At 37.4% G+C, this 25,366-nt stretch overlaps 1 protein-coding gene across 2 annotated transcripts in view; it reads right to left on the reverse strand.

The window, feature by feature from the left end:
• Positions 1-24,492, reverse strand: part of cpne2 (copine II) — a 30,868-nt gene extending 6,376 nt beyond the window's left edge. Inside the window, exons 1-14 of one of the 2 annotated variants that reach the window (XM_060877987.1) lie at positions 24,192-24,492; positions 16,358-16,560; positions 14,489-14,668; positions 13,983-14,057; positions 13,814-13,885; positions 13,639-13,722; positions 13,090-13,179; positions 12,483-12,581; positions 10,361-10,447; positions 9,828-9,887; positions 6,377-6,510; positions 6,184-6,238; positions 5,590-5,641; positions 5,306-5,439 (exon numbers count right to left, since the gene is read on the reverse strand). In XM_060877987.1, the coding sequence (XP_060733970.1) occupies positions 5,306-5,439; positions 5,590-5,641; positions 6,184-6,238; positions 6,377-6,510; positions 9,828-9,887; positions 10,361-10,447; positions 12,483-12,581; positions 13,090-13,179; positions 13,639-13,722; positions 13,814-13,885; positions 13,983-14,057; positions 14,489-14,668; positions 16,358-16,531 (1,296 nt within the window). In that variant the 5' untranslated portion in view covers positions 16,532-16,560; positions 24,192-24,492. Of the gene's footprint in view, positions 1-5,305; positions 5,440-5,589; positions 5,642-6,183; positions 6,239-6,376; positions 6,511-9,827; positions 9,888-10,360; positions 10,448-12,482; positions 12,582-13,089; positions 13,180-13,638; positions 13,723-13,813; positions 13,886-13,982; positions 14,058-14,488; positions 14,669-16,357; positions 16,561-24,072; positions 24,169-24,191 lie in introns of those variants that run through there. The other variant, XM_060877988.1, reaches the window with a different exon arrangement.
• Between the last annotated feature and the right edge of the window lie 874 nt (positions 24,493-25,366).

Here is a 25,366-nt window from a genome sequence, read left to right on the forward strand (position 1 = left end):
CAGGGGGTAGGGGGTGGACTTTGGGTCTGGATCCCCTTGACATGTTTTATGACAGTTCGAACTGTGAATTCATAAAAGACATTTACATCACAGCTTATATACATATCAAATAATTGTTCTGCACAGAAAAAAGATCAACTAAATCATTGTTACAAATGTATCACATGGCTTGTTTAATCATATTAAACAACCCATACTAGCAAGTGCTATAGTGAAAAACAGAAATAACCAGTACAATTAGTATTTTTCCTGTTTCTGCTTGAAAGGTACTAGCTATGCTGAACACAGTGTCTTGACTTTAAAAAATGTCTACCCAAATATTTTCATAGTTCTTCTGCATCCCTTCCTGTACCCATGGCTCTCTGAGCTCAAGGATATCGAAGTGATGGTCAATAAAATACTGGAGGTTCTACTGCAGGAGAAGAAAAAGTAATGTTTTATAAATTGAGAATTTAGAAGCTGAAATTTGTCAGTAACATAATGATTTCTTTCAGCAAAATGACTTCTTGGCTATGCCAATGTGTCTTGGTTATGCTGAAATCTACATTACCCATAAGCCCCAGCAGGCCACACGACCAAGTCCCACTGATCACTCATACCTGGTCTGTGTAACTCCTAATAAGCACCTTTATTTAACTTAGTTAGTTAAACTAAATAAAGTTTTATTACTATAGTTAAGTCATAACAACAAAATAACCTATATTTTGAAATATGAAATGTCTTATTACAGTTGAATGTGTTATAGTCAGTTTAATCAGTCTGCAGGATCAAAACACTTAGTTTTGGGTGATTTTTACTGAGAAAGTTTTGTTACACAGATCTGGCAACCCCTCACAGAAGCCTATAGAAGCCTTGGGCTCAAAGGAGATTTTCATGCAGGCTGCGCTGTGCATCAAAATCAGATAGCATTAAATGAGCAAACAGCATAGATACAACAGTGAAAATCTGTGATTTGATTATTTGGTGTGCTAAAATATTGAATTTTACCAAGAGTTATGAGTTTTATAGATAGATCTCTACATGCAATATAGAAACATTTCATTGCCTTGATAATGAAATATTAGGGGAAGTCTGGCACCCCATATATTCCAAAGACCCATAGGATATTGCCTGTGATTAGAAGCAAATATCTTTTCTGTGAGACATGATATATTAGAACTAACAATTTTTCTGAAACCCTTTTTGTTCACTTTTGGACCTAGTTTATCATTTATCATGTAAGTAATTATTCCAAGTGATTGATGCAAAAAACTGACTGATCTCCCAACCACCTTTCAGCTCACTGCGCTCTCCAAGCTGCAGCAGGACTCTACCACCATTTTTGTCTCTGGCACATTTCAAAAGACACACATGCATGAATGTTGTCCAAATAGGACAAAAAGCATGCGTAATAAAAACTGAAAGCAGATACAGAGAAGACCAAGAACACAAGCAGACAAAAACCTCAACTTCCTGCCCCCTCCTCATGCCCTCCTGAGGCCGCTCTGAACTCCAGGACTTTAATGTGCAAGAAACACGCTCATTAGTGACTCGTTATCTCAGATATACACACTGAGGAAGACAGAATGTACAGATGCATGCAGTTACAGTTTCCACTCAAAGTCAGTGCTCAGGAATGAGACAATAGTTAATGCAATGCTAAAAATGAATCACTGTGTAATATCATGTCAGTAAAGAATCTGTAATACATCAATGAAGGAATCTTGTTTGATTAGTTTCTATCCTGACATGCTTAAAGACAGAATTAAACCCTAACAGGAATTTTTGGAATTACCAATATGGAAAGTTAACCCTTCAATTACATCCTATAACATAATAATAACAATGTGTTACTCAGTCCAGTACCAATATTTACAATCTGGTGAAAATTATATTAAATTTAAAGCTTTGTCTCTTTTCTTGCTTTTCTTTGTGTCAGTACCAAAATTACAGCACTGTTCGCATTCTGTTGGTGACAATTCATATTCTCCATCTCTCTTGCTCTTGTTTGCTCTCGCCATTTTTATCTCTTGTAGGTGACAGGGTACAATTAGGGACAAAAAGCTCCAAGGTCTTCTTGAAGGAGGTTAAATGATAACTATTATGTCTTCCTAGCAAGCAAAGACACACTGGCTGTAGAGTATGTGTTTGTCTTTGTGTTTAGACAGTGAAAGGCCATCTTACTGTGTATTTTATACACACTTGGGAAATGCTGTTGCTGACTAATGTATGCATGTAAAAAACGTGTGTCCACTGATTGGTCTGAAAAAAAATTATTTAATGTGCTTTGAAATGTTCAGAATGACACTCCAGCAGTTTGTGCAAGCAAGCAGTTGTTTGCTAGAATTTTTACTTCATGTTGATCTGTACTGTATTGATCTGGATTGGCCAGTGGATTATATTTGCTCAGTCTGCTCAGTCAGTGGCTCACTGTTCAGAAACAGAAATAAAACCCTCACACCATCTATCTGTGTGCTTGCTGTAAAAAATAACACGCCCCAACGTCTCTGCTCGTATAAGGAAGGAAAAGCAACTGTCCGGCAATCAAAGCAGACCTGAGGGATCTGCGTCATTAGTCATTAATACCCATGAACAGTGGAGAAAAAAAGAAAACATTTGTTCACCCGAATCAGCCACTAAATATATCTTTAATTGAAAAGGAAATGTAATGGCTGTTCTCAGCTGGGCTGATAATAAGACTGGGAGAAACTGTGAGCACTGAGTCTGTTCAAAGTAGCTCAGCAGACTTTGAACTGACAACCCCAGGCGCATTTTGTGAGATTTCTTATTCAATTTGGAGCTGCCAATCAAGGGTTTAGTTCTGGAGTTATTCAGCAAACACAACTATGTTTAAAGCTACCTAGGTATGTTCACATACCTAGGTGCTGTTACTAAATAAACAGAAAAATCTGTTTTTCAGATCCTCTTCACAGGGTTTGCATTAGGATGACACAAAATGGTACACCACTGATTGTTGGGTGTTTGGTCTGAGTGGTGTATCAAGTATCAAGTTACTTCTAATGAGATCTCATTGATAATGACAACACCTGAAGACATAAAGAGAACTGTAGATATGCTGGAAAAAATTAGTACAGAATTCTGGCTTTGAAATCAAACAAAACTGCAATAATGCAAACTATTTGAAACATTGGTAACATGATAAGGTTTTTCCTAACCAGATATAAACAAGACTGAAATGCCTAAATTAATTCAAACATACACTGTAAATACACTTGCTTACAACAGAGCAACAAATTAAAAGACACCGCCAAAAGAAAAAAAAAATACACATACTAAATTCACTACACTACAATTCAAAGAGTACAATACAATTATCTACAATTGCAGATAAAATACACACAATAAAGCAAAACAAAAACAATAAAACAAAAACCACTATTGTTTCTACACTGTCACTGAGTACAAATTGGCGCACTCACTAGCTTCCCACCAAATTACAGAACATAGATATCTTCCCACTAGTTGTAACTCGACATGCCTGTCATCACAACACTGACTGTTGATTACTGCTTGAAATCTGTGACCCAAAAATATTACCAGATTCTGGATATCTTCTCTACTTATGCAGGCACAATTGTACTACAGACTATTTTTAGTTCCTAGTTATTTCAACAACGTTTTGCTATCAATCTTGACTTATATGCAAATATACACTTTGCATCTTGAATTTTCTCTTTTTCTCATGCTTTGCTCATGCTAGTATGTTTGTCTGATCATCATGCTGAATTCTGTTCCTAATTTTTAACTTTGATACGTTTCCCGACATTTAGCATTTTCTGTTTGTGAACGACAATCAGCATCAAACTCCATTTTCCAGAACAATCCACAGCCTATTTTACACATTCACGTTTATCTGATTTGTGATCAGATTACACCTGGTTTTAAATCATCCACACAGTCTATACATTTAGAATTCATTGCATCATTGGCTTCTTGACAGTTTTATGCTCCTGGTTTTTGATACAATTTGTTTCCTTGTTTTTGTGATTTTGTCTATGTCTTCGATATCTTCTGCATGCTTTTGACTATTGTTTAAGTGTTTTCTGGATCACTCTGCTATTTAGCATCTGTAATAAAAGCATCACCAGCTGTTTCTGCCACCTGACAATCAGCTACAGTACTGATGTCTACAAAGTTTTTTTTCTTTCTAAGCTCTGGAGTACATTCTTAATTCCTAACCACATGCCAGACAGTTGATTATAACAAACCTCATGTTTTTACCATGTCCCTGATTACATCCTTCTCAGGTATACTCTGGGATATTTTCTTGACACATCTTTGGTCTTCATGTTGAAAATAAAATTGCACATCTAGCATATACACTATATCATTTTTAAATGATGAAACGTATCTAATTCATGAAATACAAAAATAGATAGGACTAAATTAGGAATGGTGCTAAAAGGTTCTAAATGCCCAAGAAACCCTTGAGCAGTTGTTTCAATGACTTTTAATTTAACTTTAATATAATTCCACTAAAGTTCATATCCTACCATTTCAAGTGTTGACCTACAAAGGACAAGCAAATCACTGTCCCATAAAAGCATGCTGCACTAAGTTAAGAGACTCAAAGAGCCCATTTAGAGCAGATACTTAAACCCTGTATGTTACAGGATGACTTTACCAGCTTCCTCTAGTAAAGTGGAAGCTGACAGCGCACACATTGGCTCTGAACCCACACAGCAAGCCGAGTTTGACCAGTGAAAAGCTGAGGGTCTAGCTGGATCAACAGAGCCACATTGTTTTCATTAGGCTCTGCTGTGCTCTCAAAGTTTGGTTACACATTTCTGCACATGTCGCTGTCACCCAGAACACTGCCCACTTTTCACAGACCCACTTGGCAGTGCTTGGAGTAGCACAAAGAAAAACACTGTTTCACCAGCAGAGGCGGGTGGAAATGGTTTCTGTAGGGATTTCAGAAGGTGGGTGTGGATCCGATTGCAGTTTCTGCTCATGTTCCAAAAAAGGAAGGAATTCTGGAGCCAAGATGAGATACGTAACAGGATTCCATGAAAGTAATTCAGTTTTTAACTAACATTTATATATTTACATCACACGCCGGTTTTGACTTAATACAGTATATGGACTATGGTATAAGTCCAGAAGTAACTGTGATCACAATAATGATTAAAGTGCAAATGCCAAAAAAAAAGTCTATTCCCTTTTTAAGCTGAAATAAATGAGGTCTCATTGTTCAAAGCTAGTCAAAAGTGATAGTAATAATAAATTATACAGTTAAGAAAAAAAAGGCATTTGTGTTCCATGACGATGTTTCTGTAAAAATGTTGCAGAATGTTGCTCTCACCGCTGCCGTGTCCTGCTGCAGGGCCTGTGAGGCGAAGCGCGCCACGTGGTTGATTATAGGGGCGAAGTTAGTTGGGCCATAAAAGCGGATGTGAGGTAAACAGGTGGAATATGCCTGAACGATGCCCTCAACACCTGCACACAACGCAAATGGGTAACCATTACCTCTCATTACATAAACATAAACAAGATTAGAATATTAGGACTTCACCAGTTCTCATGTCATGATCTGGAGCACAATCAAAACTGCTATTTTTTTATTACTATAAATAAAGATTGCCTCACCTGCACAAAATGGATTGGTAGGGTCAAAGTTGATAGCAAATTCATGGGACACCTGCAATATTAGCAGACAAACAACAACACATATAACAGCATAAACACTTGTGCTTTTAATATCCAACATATAGAGATTTTTTTATAGATCATGATTAAAATAGTTCCCCATTTAGACTAGGTGGCTCCACCATCCTATCATTTTTTTCCCTCTTTACATAATGAAATGAACCTTTATTTCCGTCATCTAGAATTCTCCTTAAAAAAAAACAACACATGCCTCTATTTCACTCTTCACTTTCTCTCTCTCTTGCTTGTCTTTTTCATCACTCCAGTGCCATGGCAACCCAGATGGGATGACAGTTGCATAATCGCTGGGATATGCATATATTACACATTTTGTTCATCGCTCCATTTCTGAATTCACATCAAGCATTCCCAATCTCGCCTGCCATTCAATTTTCCCTCTCTCACTTTAATTCTATCTCTAAGCTGGTGCCAACACCAAGGCATACAAATTCACTCTCACATGAGAAAAACAACACACGCACATGAACACACATGCACAGACACACACTCACACACACTCAGACACTTTCGCACCTTCCAGTCAGGCGGGAGTTGAGCACCAAATCCAAGTGCAGGAAACATTTTGTTTCTGTGGATAGAAAATAGTAACCATATGTCTACCAACCCCAACAATGTCTAAGTAATGAACAATTGACAATACTCATTGAAACGCAGTGAAACACTTCTTGGAATGAATAAAAGGATTTTGTGAAGCACAGGCACTTACGAGTCATAGTCCTGTATGATCTGTCCCACGGCCCAGATGGCAGAGAGATACTCGTTGCTGCCCATTGGGTTGATGTAGTGTAATGAGGACGGCTCCCTGGGGTTCCCATTTGAAGCTGTGAAGTCAATGCCAACCTAGTGGTATGCACACATACATACAAATATTTATTAAATATCTCAAATTAACTGTAATCAAGGATGTTAATTCATGAAAATATTTCAGAAATTAAACATATTTCATGCACTCTGGGAGCTCATCCTGTATTACGATTATTACTGTTGTATATTAGACACATTAGGCAACAATTCATTATCAGCCTGACTGGGCTGGATTACACACACACACACACACACACACACACACACAGCAATACTGTGTGAGCCTCCTTTAGTTGGCGCTAGATCAAATGCTCTCAGACATAGGCAGAGCTGTCTTTGTTAAAGGAGGTTTACAAGTAAGCGCTGCTCAAGCTGAGCTCTGACAACTCTGTCCTCAGGCAGCATTTATCAACCCACTGTGAGTGGAGTGCAAACCCGAGCCATCACGATCCACACTACACACCTACTTACAGCACCAACATCAGCATCACTCCAGAGGCTCTACTGCTAGCTTGTCAGGTGAAGAGGAGAGGAGGGGAGGACAGACAAGAGAGGAACAAAGAGGTGGTGAGACAAAGCAAAATTGATGGAGAGAAGGGGATAGATAGATAGATAGATAGATAGATAGATAGATAGATAGATAGATAGATAGATAGATAGATAGATAGATAGATAGATAGATAGATAGATAGATAGATAGATAGATACTGAATCTTTTAAGGACTATATGTAAACTGATAAAGTGCAACAAATAAATTGTGTAGCTTAATTGTGGTAAATAAGCCTGACTACAATGTGGATGCTAATATTTGTGTGAAAACACAAGGGAATAGACATGGGTAAGAAAGAGACATAAGGAGAGATGGTAATACAGATGGACACAATGTGGGTGCCATTTCAAGTGCTGGCCTGCGGGTGAACAGGTCATGGCTGGTCCTGAAGTGCATGCAATCGGCAGGGAAAAAAGGGCTGCAGTGTGATACTCACATATCTCGGACACTTTCCTGCCACTGTATGAGACATGTTATAATCACACTCAACATAAATATGTAATCAATCTACAGGGAATAAGTGCAAATCTTCAGGCATGGTTTCGACATTGGACATGATTTTAGTTGCTCTTGATCTGGATGAGAGTGAGGCTTCAGTAAATATACTGTGTTTCACCAAGGACTTGGATTTACAGTACTTTGTACTCATATGTGGCTATAATAACAAAAAAATCTGTATTTTACAGCAGCCAAAATAATTACAGCAAGTAACATGATATTTGTGCTAAACCATTTTGCTACATCTGTGACTCAATCTTTATTACATCATCTACAAAGCATGTTTAAGATCAATTCTATGGAAATCTTTCTTATAATTCTAACCATACATATTGAAGGGGATCTGGTTGTCTATTAATCTGATACACTTCAGCTTCTTTTTAGCCCATTGCCTTACAGACCATGATGCACTGCATATATATTTTTCCCATCACCTACACGGCTTAAATGCCCACGCAGGTAGATGTTCTGTTCCTGCTCCCACAGTCTGCTTGGCTACTGCTGATCCTGTGACCTTTGCTCTTCCAGTGCTGCTGAAAGTGATGATGTGCTGGTTAACAGCTCCATTACCAAGCTTAGTGCACTCTTGTACTGTTAAAGCAAACAGACTATGCTTGCACTGTAGGAAACCAAAGACTAACGGCACATCACGGCACAGAGAAAGACTAGTTTGTTTTCATTTCAACTAACCAACTAACAAACCAACCAACCAACCTTCCTTTCTCCCTTTCTTCATCGTTCCCCCCTCTATCCTTGCTTTCTTAATATTCAATTCCCCTCTTTCACCCTTCCTTCCTTCTCTTTTTTTTCCTTTCATGTTCTTCCTTCTTTCCATTCCTTTTCTTCCCTTCATTTTCTGTACATCTTTCTCTCCCCTCCCCTCTCTTCACTTCATTTTCTATCCTTTCCTCCCTTTCCTTCCTCCCTTCCTACAGTACCTTCCTACCTCCCCACAAAAAATAAGCAGTTTAAGAGAACTCAGGACAATTAATAACTGATTTCTAACAAGTGAATAAATGGTACCTAATTTTTTCTACACCAAATACCATTTCATTTTCCAAGAAAAAAGCATATGACAAAACAACAAAAACAAAGGGAACATTATCACAGTTTTTGGCCAGCGTAGCCCTGGAAGTACAGCCAAGGATGCTTGTAATCATGAGCAGAACATCAGTACATCTGTGGCACACTGGAGCTTTTGAAGGTATGAAGGTACAGCAAAGCAGCGTTCATCAGAATTCGTGCAGCTCTCAGAATCTCTCTCTTGTCAGAGCCCTTTCAGTGGCATCACTATAGCAACCCTTTCACTCACTTTCTGTGTCATTTGACCGATCCACATAAAGGACCATGAGCAAGAAAGCAGAGAAGCTTCACTCTCCACCATGCACCACTCAAAGAGCAGAGATACATATGGGATCAGAAGATTAAACATGTATATAATTATATAATGTAATGAAAACATAAAATGCACCAGAGTGTGCATGGTTTAAGCACAGAGTACGTAGAACATCATCAGCATGTGCATTCATTAAAAACGTGCCCAAAGTGCTGTGAACTGTGGAAATGCATTAAAGCACTGAGACGTGTTCTTTTGCCAGTCAGCTGCTCTTATGGTCTTAGTTAAAGATACTCTCAGTTTGAGCAACACACATCAACAACCTATTTCATCAACAGTTTCAGTGCCGTTTTTTCACCTCTCTATTTAATTGCTGTCATCAACTCTGGCTGTTGTATGTTTACATATGTTTACAAGAATCCTCTCATTGTTATATGCGCTTATTTGCACAACAGAAAATTACAGACTGCACGCTGGGTGGTGCTCTTTTATGTCCTGTAGTGTATTGTATTGTTTGTCTGCACTGTCTTGTCTTGCTCACTATGCACTTTATGTGGCTAGGAGAACTGACTTTTCAGTCCTTAGCTCTGTGTTGTTCTATGTAGCACAATATTCCTGGAGAAACGTTGCTTCATTTCACTATGTACTGTGTCAGCCGTACATGGTTGAAATGACAATAAAAGCTTCTTGACTTGACTTGACCAATATAAACAAAGCTAAATACAATGTACAATGATGCTCTTGGTCTCAGTAGGGAATTTATGTCTGACACAGTACAAGTATGATATCGATACGTATATTAAAGAACAAGAAAAAACAACGTCCATGAAATGCATACTGTAAATTCATGCAATATTACAAACAATATTACTACATTTTACTCCCTTTTAAAAGAAAGAATGGACAAATACTGACACAGAATGCACTGATTTTATGTTTTACTAAAATGGAATCTGGGGCAAACTCACAGTGAACATAAGCTGACAGCCACCCAGGATGTAGTCCAAGAATGAGTAATCCCTCGTAATCTGAGGAGCATCAAACAAAGACGTGGTCAGTCACACACTTCTCCACAAAGCATCCTTGTGTGTAGAGTAACACAAGAGCAGACAAATAGTACAATGTGTACACGTGTTATACAAGCTGAACTCCTGATTACTGCAAATAATTGAGTCATTTTACCACTTGGCTGGACTCATGTGCAGGAGCAATTCCACTTACGATTGATGGCTCAGGAGTAACAGGTGCCTTGTGCTGATATTAATACTATATGTTACTTACCAGGGGAGTTAAAACCAACATGTTAATCTCTGCCTATGGCACAACAAAGCCCTAATTATTGCTAGCATAATAAAATTAATTACAAAAATGCATAAGCAGACATGTAATGTGTTTTATAAATTCTTTAATGTTTAAATGTAATGTCAAAGCAGCTTTGTACTGCACGTATTTTAACTGCTTAATGCAGAACTGGCCTATGGAAGTGAGGGTGCTTCTTCACCTTACAGGACTTCAAAATGATGATTCCAGAGTTCTTGTAGTTCTTTTTCTTCTTTTGTTTCTTGGGATTGATGCATTCAAACTCCACCTGCAAACCAGAGTTTGTCACGTTGTATGGGAGTTATATTTAAGAGTGCAAACCTTAGAGGCACATACAAATTTTCTCATGTTCACAAGTAGATAGTGTCAGTCAGATGAATGCATTCAGGAGGCTTGGGCTATCCTCTGTCTTTGGGCTAAATCTGTGTGAGTAATGAGTATCTAAGAGAATTCTTGACAGATAAACTTTTGTTGTCAGAAATAACAACCTTTAGGATCTCCTGTGTTGAGTCATGGTAGTACAATGCTGAGATTAGTAAAGAATAAAAATACAACAGGACAGCTGTTATAGAAAATTCATAAAAAAGCAGAAGACCAAAATTGATTCATTTAAAACAGCACTATTAACTATTAACAGCACATCCCAATGTGTTTTATTCTTCTTATAACACAGCAATTTGCCAAACAAACTATATACAATATGATGACAATGAAACAAGATATTTTCTACTGTAACTTCATATATTATATGCTCCTGCTATAAACTATAACAGCTTCTTCACCTCGTTTTTCTAAAAAAAAAAATGCTTGTCAAAGCTTGAAGACCACAGCTTTATTTATGGATATTACAAATAATGAACACTGGAGACCTTCCAAAACACTATATAAATGCCTACTCACAGAAAATGCCACTGACAGCTGATATGGTGGATATGATTAATGAACTATTACAATCTTCTATTGATGCTTCCATGACACAATTCCCTGTGTAAGTTGTTAGCATAGAAAGAATACTGTATTAATATAAAGCTTACAGCTAGAGCTATTGTCACAGCTGTGCTATTATAGAAATGTAAAACACCATCTGACCAATTTGAATTGAGCATTCAGCATCGCTGTGGTATAATTATAACTACAGAATGTAGAACATGGTGGCAGGGCTAGAATGGGGTGGTGGTATAGGCAGATAAAGTTTTAAAAAAGGACAAAGGAGTCGTTGTGTGAAATTCTATTCCAAGACATACAGTATAGCAGCTATGTGCAAAAGGCCAAGCTGTGGTTGTGCCTACTTGTTTCCTGTAAGAACACCATGCTTGTTTCTGCAAACAAGGCAGCAGTTAAACAAAAGTGATTTACATCTGCAAAAAAGAAGCAGTTATCTCCCTGTGTCTCTCTCATTCTTTTTAATTCCTGCTCTTATTCTTTCCTATCTCTCCCACTTAGTCTGTCACACTCTCCACATTTGAGTGCATCTCTGCTCATTCGCACTTTCTTTCAGCTTCATTATGCCAGATAATTAAACACAGTCAGTGTTTCCACAATGTGCAGAGGACTGAGTGCAACAAACCCAAGAGAAATGATATTTCCTTCTCTGTACATGTGCATTATGAAAGTAATGACTCTGGTATTAGGGAAATTAATTGCTGCTGGAAGCTTTAATAGGATATCTGCAGGTATCCTTTGTGTTCATGGTAAGCCAATACTGTAATTCATAGACCTTTTAACTGCTGTACCAGAATTTAAGAACAAAATACTAAAATAAAGTTGATATACTGAATATTAAAATACTAAAGAGAATTATAATGCTTAGCAAAAGTAAAACAAATACAATTTACAAATGAAAACAAATAAGACAAAAATAAATAAATAAATAAAAATTTTAACAAAAAAATTTATTTTAGCAGAAAGGAAAGTAGCTTCAACTGTTTTTAAAGGGGATATTTATTTATTTTTTATTTGGATGGGGGGTTTGGGGTGATGATTTTTATTTACATATAATACTTTCCTCAATTTAAGCTACAGTATCTGAAATTATGCATGTAATTTAAAGGTGACTGTAGCACATGAGCCACAATGTTAACCTCTGTATAACTGCCTTACATTAATGATTTGCCCAAAGAAATGCTGTGTTATATATATAATGTGATTTTTTTAAAAAGATATCTGTGTATTAAATCTGAAATGAAATCTAATATTTTATACTTGATGAATATAATTATGAACATTTAAAGCCTTTCATTTTGTATTGTTTTAATTCTGTGGTTATTTCTGAGAAAGTGTGTCATGCCTTAAGTCCAGCTCACCTCTACAGAGTTCTGTGCTTCACTCATCTTGGTTACTGTGGTCAGAAATTCTCCAATGAAGTCATGGCCTCCATCATTATCATAGTCATAGCATATCACCTGAGAAAATAAATACTCAAGACTGAAACAGAATAAACATAAATCACTGCTGGTTTTCAAGTGCTCTTTAAATACATTTCTGATTAATTAGCTAGTCAGATATTTTAACTAATTAACAGTAAGATTACCACTCATTCATAATAACACAGGTTATAGCCAGTAACACCGTACAGTGAAAACACCAGGATAAATGAGAAATTTTGGGATTTGGATGTAAAAACTACTGAAGATTTTCTAATGGCTGGCATGTTTCTAACAGTGTCTTATTATCTACCATCAAGGGATGTGGTAGCCTAGTGGCTAAGGTGTTGGGCTACCAATCGGAAGGTTGTAAGTTCAATTCCTACGTCCACCAAGCTGCCACTGCTGGGCCCCTGAGCAAGGCCCTCAACCCTCAATTGCTCAGTTGTATTAAAAAAATGAAATAAAATGTAAATCACTCTGGATAAGGGCATCTGCTAAATGCTGTAAATGTAAAAGTTACCATTTACACGAAGATACGACCTACCTTGATGTTTCTGTCCACATCACCATTGCAGAGAGAAATCAGTGGCACAGTGAACGACTTCCATACAGGGTCCAGAGTGTTCTTAATTACCTGCCACACAGCAGATACAAATACTACTTTATGGCAAAACTAGATGTTCATCAGCAGATAGATTTATAGAGTAACTGTCAAGGATCAATATAATTTACACAAACAAAAAGTTTGGTGTTTGGATCAAATGGGGACTGATTGAATACGTTTTCCTCTTTTTACCTTGGCAGTTTGATGAAGGCTGAAATTGTCAGCACAGATATTTATGTTCATTTATTACTCATCCAAGTCATATCTTTATTTTAAAAAATAATTGTTGTTATTCCCAATATTTTATATATTATGTGATTGCCATTATTGAACTATGTGCTCTGATTATTTTGGGGAATTTCTTTTATTATTAAAAAAACCCTCCTGTACAGAAAACAGTTACTTTTCACTGACTTTCTGGTCAGTGCATATTTCATTTAACTGTCTTCATTGAAAGGTAATAAATACACAGTTGATGATGTATATTACCTCTGTTCTGTGGACCAGCATCCATTTTCCATCCTCTCCTTGTTTGTGGAACTCCAGGTAAGGGTCTGATTTACCAAAGAAATCCTGGTACAGAGTATAAATACGCATCAGAATAATCAATAACATTATTTCAGTTCTACAACTCTATGGAAAATAATTCGTAGATTTTTCTTACTTTTTTATCCAACTTTCTCCCAGACATGGACAGGGTAATTATTCTGTTGTCCGATAACTCTTGGGCTGTTATCTAGAATAAATACACAAATTTAATATGATGTTTGCAAATTCTATTGGTACAATAGACTGGTGACCTTAGGACTTTAGGTCTGGAGTTTAGGTCTTACTGTGATGGCTCCCTTTCCTGCTGGTTTGCCGTTGGCCAAGATAAGAGACCGATGAAGTTTCTTATTGGACACAATCTGTGTGGTGCAAGGCATGCTAGTTAAATAAGCTCAGAAGTAGATGGATAAAGAGCTCTTTAATCAGTCAAAGGTCACCACAGAGAGTGTGATTACAAACGAGATCTACCAAAATCAATGCTGGCTCATTAGCTAATGATTAAGGAAAGCATGGTGTGCAGAGATGTTTGTTCATTTGTGCATGATGCATCATGTTGCTAACTGACTGAAAATGTTTTGTATTTTTGTAACCCCATATCCTATTAAATTCAGCTGTTTACAATGATTGGCGATTTAAAATGTGTATTTTGCTTGTTAAGCCAGAATATATTTAGGCCAATCTCTGAACATCTCTCTGCCAATAAAGACTAACATCTGCCAGTCACTTTAAAATAAACATATGTGATACAACAAGCAGTGGATTCTGGAGATGTAAAGTTGTGATGCTGTACCACTCCCAAAGTGCAGATGAACTCCCCCAAAAAGTCGTGCTCATACAGTTGGCTGCTGCACTTGTCCTCATCAAACATGGCAAACTTCAGCTTCTGGACCTCCTCAAAGTGGTAGTCCACCTGGAACTTCACTCCAAACACAGGGTTCAGGTTGTTCACTGCTGTCTCTGTCCTGCCCAGCTGCAGGGACGCACACACACACACACACACACACACACACACACACACACACACAGAGAGTTACACAGTTATTTAGCACATTTCCTGAAGATTTGCATCAGCATTTTGGAGCAGTTATCCTTGCAGATAAGTTGTGCTTCAGACAGTTTGTATTTCGTAGGGAAATGATTTCTATTGATCTGAGCTTTCTTTCACTGCATTTAGTTATAGCTCTGTGGTGCAGTGTAACATACTTGAAGAGAAAATGAGCAGACTCTCCACATTTCTGAGGAAAGGCAAATGTGCATAGCTGACACAACATGGTGATATTAATGGTCATTAGACATTAAGGGAATGTTGGGGAGAGATAGAGAAATAGAAAGAGAAAAGAAGGAAGGGAAAGAGACAAAGAATGAGATAAAAGACAGTCACAGTTCAACTATTTACTGACCAAATGCTTGCCAAGAGTCCAAGGCAATATGGAAACACATGAACATACTCACACACAATTGCATATGCGTGTACACCCAAGCAGACCCCTAGATGGGACTGAACATATGGACTGAGATGTGATGCTGTGTACAGCTCTGAGGAAAAACATATTTTTTGCCACCCCTCTGTGTGTGTGTGTGCTTTTTTCCTTCAGGAAACAACAAATCAAGCAATAGTATTTTTCCTGTAGCTTTAAAGAATAGCTGCTCTGCTTTCATGAACATAGAGAACTTCCCTTTCCCCTAAGAAATCCTTATCACCAAATTTACTAATGTTATTTTCCTCTTGAAATGTGTTCAAGTCTGTGTGTAGAATTTATATATAATATAGTTCTTATAAACAGTTACTACAAAGACTAAACCATTTGACCATACCGATATAGTGAAATGGACTTCTTTATAGTAACCTTTTATAAAAATGTTAATAACGGCTAATAACTGTCCATGATGATAGAACGACATATAATCGATATTTATCGATTATATTTATTATGAGTTATGTGTCAGCTACAGTAGTGTTCATCTGCGTGCATCATACACACACACACACACACACAGAAAATACATTTTACTGATCCACAAACCCATTTGGCAGAAGCAGAATTTCAGAATGTATTACTACAATGTTTTTGAAGCCTAATTCTTCTCCTTTTTACGTCCCCTAACCCTTACTCACCACACTCCCCCTTTATCTCTCTCTCTGCATCTCTGCTTAAAAAGCATAAGCCTTTTGTTTCCATGTTGTTGCCATGACTACGGCGAGCTGAAAAGCACTGATTTTATGTTCAGGCTTGCACTATTGACTGTTAGTGGGTTAGTAGAGATCCACTCCAAATCACAAAGACACACAACTTTCTCTAACTCACGTTATGGCCTCCGGAGCACCCGCTCTTTCTTGAAGTGTTTCTCTCAGAATTACTGAGCAAGTGTAATGTTTTACAAACCTTTCCTTGTTTGTCTTGATATCTGTTCCTTTCATCTTCCCTCACATTATTCAATTCACCCTCTTAAAAAGCTCTATTCGTTCAACACCCTCCATTCTATCCGGCTTTGTTATCGCAGACATCTCTTCTCTGCTCCTCATTCTGTCCATCACATTTATACAGTACCTATATTAAGATTTCAGATTTCCTCCCATTTAATCTTTGTTTCTGCCCTGGCCCCTAAACTACACACAGTTCTACTGAAGGACGGTAAGAACACATCAGGGCTGCCGCACCTCCACCCAGTTACTGTCCACCTCCTGGAAGAGAACACAGAATGGGTCGGACTTAGAGGCAACGTCGCGGTCCAGCAGGTTTAGGCAGGACACCGAGAGCTCCACTTTGGTGACACAGTGCTGAGGGCCAATGGCAGGGCCAGCATTGGGCCCCGAGCCCATTGTGTATGCCATGCAGGCTGGAGTGCCTCCTCTCCCGCAGCCTGCACACACACACACAAACACACAGAGAAAGAGAGAGAAGTTAGTATGCAGGAATTACAGAAAATAGTAAATCAAGTTTCTCATGTTGCCTTCATTAAATCTTTATATTCACCTCATTGCACACGTTTAATTTGTACACATAATAAAATTAACAGCAATAGTCAACAGTTCATAATGTTAAAAAATGGTTCAATAGCACGCATCCTTTCAGTTTAGAAACGCCACAGCTTATTTGTTACGGTAACTTCAGTTACTATATTTGACAGTCAAAACTGACTGATCTGGATGATGAACAAAACATTTCACTGGACTGAACCCAGAATCTGAAAAAAAAAAAAACATGCATCAATCACATGCATCTATGTGAACTGTGTAACTGAAGCCATTGGGGAGAAAACAGGATAGTTTCCCCAGATTCCAACTGCAAAATTCTGTTGTGCAAGACAATAGTGGTAGTGTGAAGCACTACAACAAAACAAAATACATCCGACTTCAACTTATCTTATTTATACCTATAAGCTTTTTATTAATTTATTTTATTGATTAATTAATGGAACACAGTTAATGGAACTTAATGGAAGTTAATAGAACACAGAATTATCATGAGCACAAAAACTTAAGGCTAGATAAGTAGCTAATCTTATGAGAGAATGGAAAACAAAATGCATGATTAACATCAGCTTGCCAGATAAAGCAACTTCATAAGAAGGTGTTTTTTTAGCATTTGTGTATATATATATATATATATATATATATATATATATATATATATATATATATATATATATATATATATATACACGTATATATGCAAAATTGTTACTTGCTACAGCTTTAACAGCATCGCATATGGCTAAACTGACCAGATTAAAACCTCTCTCCATCTCTCTCTCACTCTCTCTCTCTCTGTCACTCACTCACTTACTTTCTCTCTCTCTCTCTCACACACACACACACACATCTGCACAGATATAGATAGCAAGAAAGAAGAAGAACGTCATGGCAGGACATGAGAAACACAGCAAGAGCTCCTGTTGCTAAGAGACTGATGTACCAATGGCTTTTCTCTCTGTGTTAGTGTCACTAACCACAAATAGGCTATGACCACCATACACAGAGAATACAAATACAACTGATTAATATTCATGTTTCATCATTACTGCATGTTACCTGTGTCTAATTACATTTAAGACTGTACAAATACAAAAACAAAAAAGGGTAATCCAACAGTGCTAATCAATAACAACACAACTGAAAGAAACACTTTAAACAAATCACTGATAGTGAAATCACCAACTAGAAAAAAGAGAAAGTTTTCCTGCGACTGTGACCTAGATAATATGGTGATGTTGTCTTTGTGGCCCCTCACCACATAGTAAAATGGGAAACATATCAACCACAAGGGGAGAAGAAAGGAAGGAACCAGAAACAAGAACAGAACAAAATTAGCAAGATATCTACGATAAAAGATTAACTAGGACTTTTAGATTGTACTTCATTTATCAAAACATCCAACATGTTAAGGAAGCTTGTTAAGAAAGTGCTAAAGCATGTTAGTGATTCATTTAAGGTATGGGGTGTGTGTTTTACCCTAATGTATTCTGTCCTGTTTAATATATTTATCACTGAGAAATAGGCAAAAGCCGCACATTGCTTTAGGTACAGTATACGTGGATTTAAAAGAATATGTAATGAAATAAAGCATAACATTCAATGTGACATCCAATGCATTTAGCCTGAGTTCATACTATGTCTGGTTTATAATCGCATCGATCAATTTCATCCAAAACCAAATGTTAAGGGTTAAAGACTTTACTCAAGAGCATAACAGTGTTTTTTTTGGTAGTCCTAGTTTCTAAACAGTAGTCCAAAACTGGATCTGGCAAACCAGGTCAGGTATGAAGCTTGCAGAAAGGCCGAATTAATGAACATAAAAACATTAGATGTGGTGCAGTGAACATAAAGTGCTGTGTGACATTCATTCATTCATTCAACTTAAGCATCTGTTTTATTCTGGTCAGGCTCACTGTGGCTCAAGTAGCATATTTCACTTTGGTCAAACATTCTGCAAGAGTAAATGGGTGTAGGGAAAAAAGCATTAGTCTCATGACCATGACCTTAATGAGCCATGAGTGCTCATCGAAATGGAGTTTTGATTCACTGATTTATGAAAATCAATCTATCTCTCACCACATAGCGAAAATGATTGCTATAGATTCTAGTTGCTTAGTATTTTAGAGATCACTGGCTAGCTACAAAATAGGTGACAATAGCAAGATTTATGTGCACTAACAGCTGCACAGAGTATCATTTCTTAATTATTGCCGTATTAGCTTTAAAATATCGATATTGTGAACAGCTAAAATGTGCAAATGAGCCCTAAAATTTTTATTGTTTTCTAAGAATTTTATAAAAAAAAAAAAATCCGGTACTGTGGATAAGCTTACTGTGGATAGGCTTTATTAAATCTTAACATAAGATCTAAAAAATGATGAGATAAACTATGCCTCCGTGACACAAAAATGTGCATTGTCACCAAGCATGTTTTCATGAAGGCAATTAGTTACAAAACTGAAAAGGAATGCATCTCATTTCTGCAGAGACAATTCTCAATAATAGAACAATTGAATTGATCCTTACAGCATAAGCTTGGATTAGAGGCAGAAAGATGCAACAGTGAACATAGCAAAATGTAGACGTTTATAATGTAGAAGTTTAAAAAACCAAGCGGTACCTGTGCAGATATTTAAGTATCTATAGTACAGATAGCAGATCAGTGTCACAGGATGACAAAACTGTATATAACAGATTATAAAAACAGAGTTGCAGTCCACACATAGGCAGATGGATGGATGACTAAACAGACTCATCTTAGTAAAGCCAAACACACTGATAAGCAGGAGAAAAAAAGAGCCATGGTTGTTGTTTGATGAATGACATTTGCTTTCCTCTCTGTGCCTAAGATTTAAAGGTCATTTAGTTACAGTATGAGCAGGAACTTATAAAGAAAATGAAAACTTTCATGCTAACTGAGCTAACAAATAAATTCTTATTGATAATATTTTTCTTGTACACTCCTCACTGAACTACATGGTACACCATAATGTGCTCACAAAAATGCATGCAGATGTTTATAAGGACCTTCCATTGACATAATTATAATGCAGGTAATTAATGCTATGACTGCTATAACGTAATGCTATAACTTTACTGTGGTAACAAAAAAAACAGCTTTATTTGGTTTTAGGAGAATAAAGAAAAAAGAAGCAATTTTCCTCATGGGGGGAAAAAAGTCAAAACTGTTTTCATATCATTGAGTGAAGACATAAAAACATGTATAAACACACTCACAGATGGGATTCCAAATTTCAGAGAAAAACAGCATTTCCTAAATTAACAACAGGTGTTATGCATATTGCTCCAACACATAATAGGTTCTATACTTGCAGTCTCTGCAATTCCACAAATTCTGCTCAGGTCTATATCTTAAAGCCGAGATCCTGGCGATTGCTGTTGATTGATCCTGTTGTTCTCAATGATGAACTCAATAGACCCTACTTCCTCACATAATTTGAATAGATTTTTTTTTATTAGTTTCACAATTTATTAGTTTACAATTTACAGGTACGGATGAAAAACTAACTCTATTCAAAAATGTAAACAAAAACATGGTCACTTAAACCTACTTCAGTCAAACTACTACAGATTTGGGAGGAAAACTCACCCAGTGAGCCCAAACATCCCATACCGCCATCCGAGAAGTGTGTAACACACCTTGAGTTTTTCTCCAACTAAGCATTGTTTTTATATTGACTTCCAATGTTAAGTATGGTTCTCAGGATAATCATACATCTCCCATGTCTTACTTCAGGCAGTGACGTAATGGAATATTCTTCTCTAAATCCCAGACTCCAGACACAACAGAAAGCTTTAGGAACACACACACACACACACACACAGCTAGAATCAAAGCTAAAGTCCACCCATCTGTGTTCATAGTGGAAACTCTGGCTCATGTTTTTCGAAAAACATCACTTAGATTACATCCAACTCCATACTTACTCACCTGTCTGCCTACTGAATTACCTGATATCTCACACTCATTCTCAGCTTGGTACCTAGTGCTTAGGAAATACTGTACATAGACAATGCTCCAAATTCATTCAATAAGACAAATGAATTTAATTACCAATTTAATTATCAATTTATTTAATTGATATTTTTTCTGTCCAGATTTTCAGGTTTCAGGAGAACAGTTAATGGTAATCGGGTCTTCTGCTGCAGTCTAGCATTTCTGTTTGACTGCATGATGCCTTCATAATGGGATCATCATGTAGGCATCATGCAGTCAAACCTAAATGCTACTCCTCTCTAATGTGGCAACACTGTAATATTTAGCTGTCATTGGAAATATGTGGATCTCCAGTATATCGCTTTTACAGTTGTATGATAAAGCTTACACATTATATAACAATACATTATAAAACAATAAGAATGTGAAGGAGGGAGAGAGTGGAGATTAAAGTACATGAATTGGTGTATAATCCGAGACTAATTACATATAACTCCACATAACTATGCACAGCATTTCAGATCTAGTAGTTCGGGCAGCTGATTCACTACATCTCTACTGTATTTCTTTATTTGTCCTGTCTTATTACATTCAAGTAAACCTGCAAACAACAGACATTAATAATGTAAAACAGAGTTCTGCTGGCTATGATGCCTCCAATTCCAGGAAATGCTGCACTTAGACACTGCATGTCCTCCCTGTTGAGTAAAGCAATGAGGAATCTTTTAAACATAGGGCACTTAAAGTTGTTGCAATCACTGTTGGCTATCATGCTAACTTCCACCTCATGCCAGGCTTACACTGCATGATGAAAGAACACACAAGTTTGTCATCTGACTACTGCTCATACCACACGGCTTAATCTCTCTGGAAAATTGCCTGTATGACACCTTACAACACAGATTTGGATGGTATAAACACCCAAAGTTAAACACATAAAAACAAGCAGGCAGTGCTGATATTGGGGAGTTTTGTGGATGAAAGGAAGAACAGAGGATGGTGTTGTCATTGTTTAGGTAGTGCCGCTTTCATTATTTGTGTTTTGTGATCTTTTCTTCCTCTCAGTAATAAGTGTGGAAAAGAGGTGGTTGGCTGGCTTCATGTGTCTCAGAGGAAGCACATGTTAGCCTTCACCCTCCCCAGTTGGTAGATGTGATAGAGGAGAGCTGGCTGGGAATTGGTAAAATTGTGCCAAAACTGTGTTAGTATAAGCCTGGCTTAAATCCCATGTCTTTCATCAACACTTTCAAAAAACAGGGTAGTTAACTGCACCTTTCCTTGTCACTTATTATTTGTGCCTTATGTACAGTACCTGGAGACTGGGAAATATTGTGCTTTCAAAGAAGGATTTAAAGTACAGAACTTGCAATTAAAACTTTAAAAGGTACACAACATGCAACCTAAAGTAAAAGATGCATACTAAAATTAATGCATACTAAAATTGCAAAACACTTCCACCAAAACCAGCAACAAGCAAACCTACTATTCTGTTGTCCTGAGAGTGTACACCTCCCTCTAAAGCTCCTTCGTCCAAACCCAGGTACAGTGTATGGTTAACATGCAGCATCACTGAAAGTTGCAGTAGTGCAGACATTTGTTCTACGCCCAGTTACACACTTGTCTACAGATCAAGGAACTTAACAGATTCTTACACTGATTAAATTAGCAGAATCAGATTAATGTGCACTCAGCATCATATTTAGAGGCGTGTGAATCTTTCAGGTTTACCCAGCTCTGAATATCCACCCTGATGCTCATGTCAGGATGCATCACGTGCCCCATACAGTATAGTTTCCTTTCTGAATGCTTTCTTTACCACAGCTTTGGCAGTTTTGTAGTGTGAGCAGTTGTTAACAATTGCACAAACAGAACCTTTAGTTAAATGTCAGCCATCCACCTTCTCATTGCTGAAACATGCCACTGTGATAATTGCTATTTTACCCCTACAAAATGAAGACCACTTGATTTTAAAGCAATTGAAGTATTCCGTGAAGGAGGCTACTTGAATATAACCAGTCCATCCTGACAGGCTGTTTAACTCCATCAGGGCTTCTCAATAGCTAATAGCTATGCTCCTGTCCATTTAAAACTTTTATTGCTTAATATATGCCCAATAAAGATCAAGAATATCCGTTAGTAACTATTTCTACAATCGTATAGATTGCATAGAATTGCCTTTGCTTGCTGTATCATTTCAATTTCCCTTCACAGGGACTAAGAGGCCAAAACATGTTGGGGGTTAGTGGAAGAGCTGGCAAGACCTGCACAGAGCCCTACATCAGTACCTGATCTCACTGATGCTCATCTGGCTGAATGAGCACAAGTCCCTACAGCCAAGCTCCAAAATCTAGTGGAAAGTATTACCAGAAGAGGGAAAGTGGTTAGAACATCAAAAGGGGACATAATCTGAGTGTGATGTTTAACAAGCACAACTGGGTGTGACTGTCAAGTGTCTACAAAAGTAAAAGTGTGTTTGTTTTGCTGGCAGAAATTTCAGCAATAATGTGCTACAATAAATAGGCAAAATCATTTTGTACACATGTACACCTTTAATAAATGAACCTAATATTTGAATGGTTGTATCACATTATCAGGAGGTCCATCAAAACAGTAAACTGGGTCCACTAGGTGAAAAATGTTTGCAAATTGTAAATCAATCACATCACCAATAATAATTTGCACTGACAAACACTCTTTAGTCACCTTATACCTTTCTTTTTTTACAGTTATATAATCTTTGAGTGGTTGAAGTATCGTTTTCATCAACAAAGCATACAGTTGTGTTCTGTGTTGTAAGGTGTCACATCCTGTTAAAAGATCTTTACACCTAGACAAAATGCAAGCATACTCACAATGAAACTGTTCAGTGTACTGTTTCATTAGAGGGAGCACAGTTTACTAACCTTGGATGACATTGACAATACATGAAAAGGTTTATTTTTAAATTGACTCTTACACAGCGTCTCTGACTTGAATGTGCATGTTATTTAGAGCTTAAATATTCATTGTACAAAGTGTTGTCATTCAGCTGCACTGTTTCCACCAGTTGATGTGCACTTGGTCTGGATCAACAATTGATTTGCATTTGGACACATGCCATTAATTTAACGAAAAGTTCTATTAAATTATTATTAGTATATTAGTATCATCATTCGTATTCGATGGTGTGTACATTTCTTTGAGAAATGACAAAAAAATTAAAAATAAAAACACAACAAAATGTCAGAAAAGAAATCTAGGTCTTATTCAAAGTGTTTGTTCGTTGTGAAATTACAATTATACAAAAATGTGGAGAAGCAAGCTACTTTTAATTCCAGATGTTGGCACCTACTTGCATAAACATCTGTCCAGTTTGCTGTTTTGGTTTTCACCACAGCCTATTATTATGTTAAAGAAGATCAGTTTTGTTTTATTTTAAAAAATGATTATTATAACTTACTATTATAACCGTATCTCAGAAGCTCCTTTTCTCAATGCCAACGCCTTAAACACTAATAAACCTACACACTGCGCTTATGAATGAGCGCGTCCGGTATTTAGCAAACATCCAGCACTCACCGCTTAAAGCTCAGTCCTTGCGCACTGCCTACTTTCCTTCTGCGACTTCTCTCTTTCTTCCTTGCCCGAATTCTCTCGCTCTGGCTCGCTTTGTAACAGAGATTATAAGGTGTCCGTGTACAGTGATAAGATAAGCAGCCTGCTGTAAGGATGGACTGCAGTTCCTTTGGTTTATTTAGAGCTGCGCGCGCTTATTTCTCCACATTGATGGCTGCAGTAAGCGAGAGTTCTGCGGTTCACACGTTTCTGCCAACTCCACTAGCAGTGTAGCACACAGGGCTCCCTCTCTCTCTCTCTCACACACACACACACACACACAACACAAAACAACACTCACACACCCTTCCTGACACTGAATGTCTACAGGCCACTGTGCACGACTTAATCGCTGTTACACATTAACCTGAACCACCTGTTGAGACAAGTCATCTCTTTAATAGCATTTTTGTTTTCAGTTTATTTACAGCAGATTATTATAATTCTAATAATTAGAATTAATATCGCTCTAGTTTCTCTCATTCTACCCATCCAGTGGGGGTGAAGGTAGTGTTTGGATGTTTGGGGTGTGCGCGCGCGCGTGTGTATGTTAAATGTCATTAGCTGTATAGACCTTTTAAGCCCAGAGCTGAATTCTCACGGCTAATGTGCTCTTATGGGTCTTTTGCACACCTCAAAACCTCTTAAACCAACCCAAAGAATAGCAATCATTTCCGTCATGTCCGCCATTCATTCATTTAATCACGCTGACAAACGGGGAAATGAAACGTTTAGCTCTAAATGCGTAACGTGGGAAACGTGCTGTGTGTCGTGGCTATACTGCCATCTAGCGGTCGAATTAAAAGCAGCGCTACTGATGTGATGGTATATGTTTTATTGAGTCATTTGTCTCTTAATCAGTCGTTTACAGCACTGTGTTTATGTAATGGACATCCTGACATAGCAAAAGCAAATACTGAAACTTTCAGGACTTCTGGTAGTTTCCAGAATATCAAAATCTACTAAAGGTGGTAGAGAGTTTTTGTATTTAGCTCCAGACTTTGGAATAGCCTTCCTGATAGTGTCTGGGGCTCAGGCACACTTTCCCAGTTTAAATGTAGATTAAAGACATATCTCTTTAGTCAGGCGTACACATAATACATCCCATAATCTTGTGCTTTATTACATCTGATCAAATG

Source organism: Tachysurus vachellii, chromosome 9 (assembly GCF_030014155.1).
Source record: "Tachysurus vachellii isolate PV-2020 chromosome 9, HZAU_Pvac_v1, whole genome shotgun sequence".
Classification (NCBI taxonomy): Eukaryota; Metazoa; Chordata; class Actinopteri; order Siluriformes; family Bagridae; genus Tachysurus; species Tachysurus vachellii.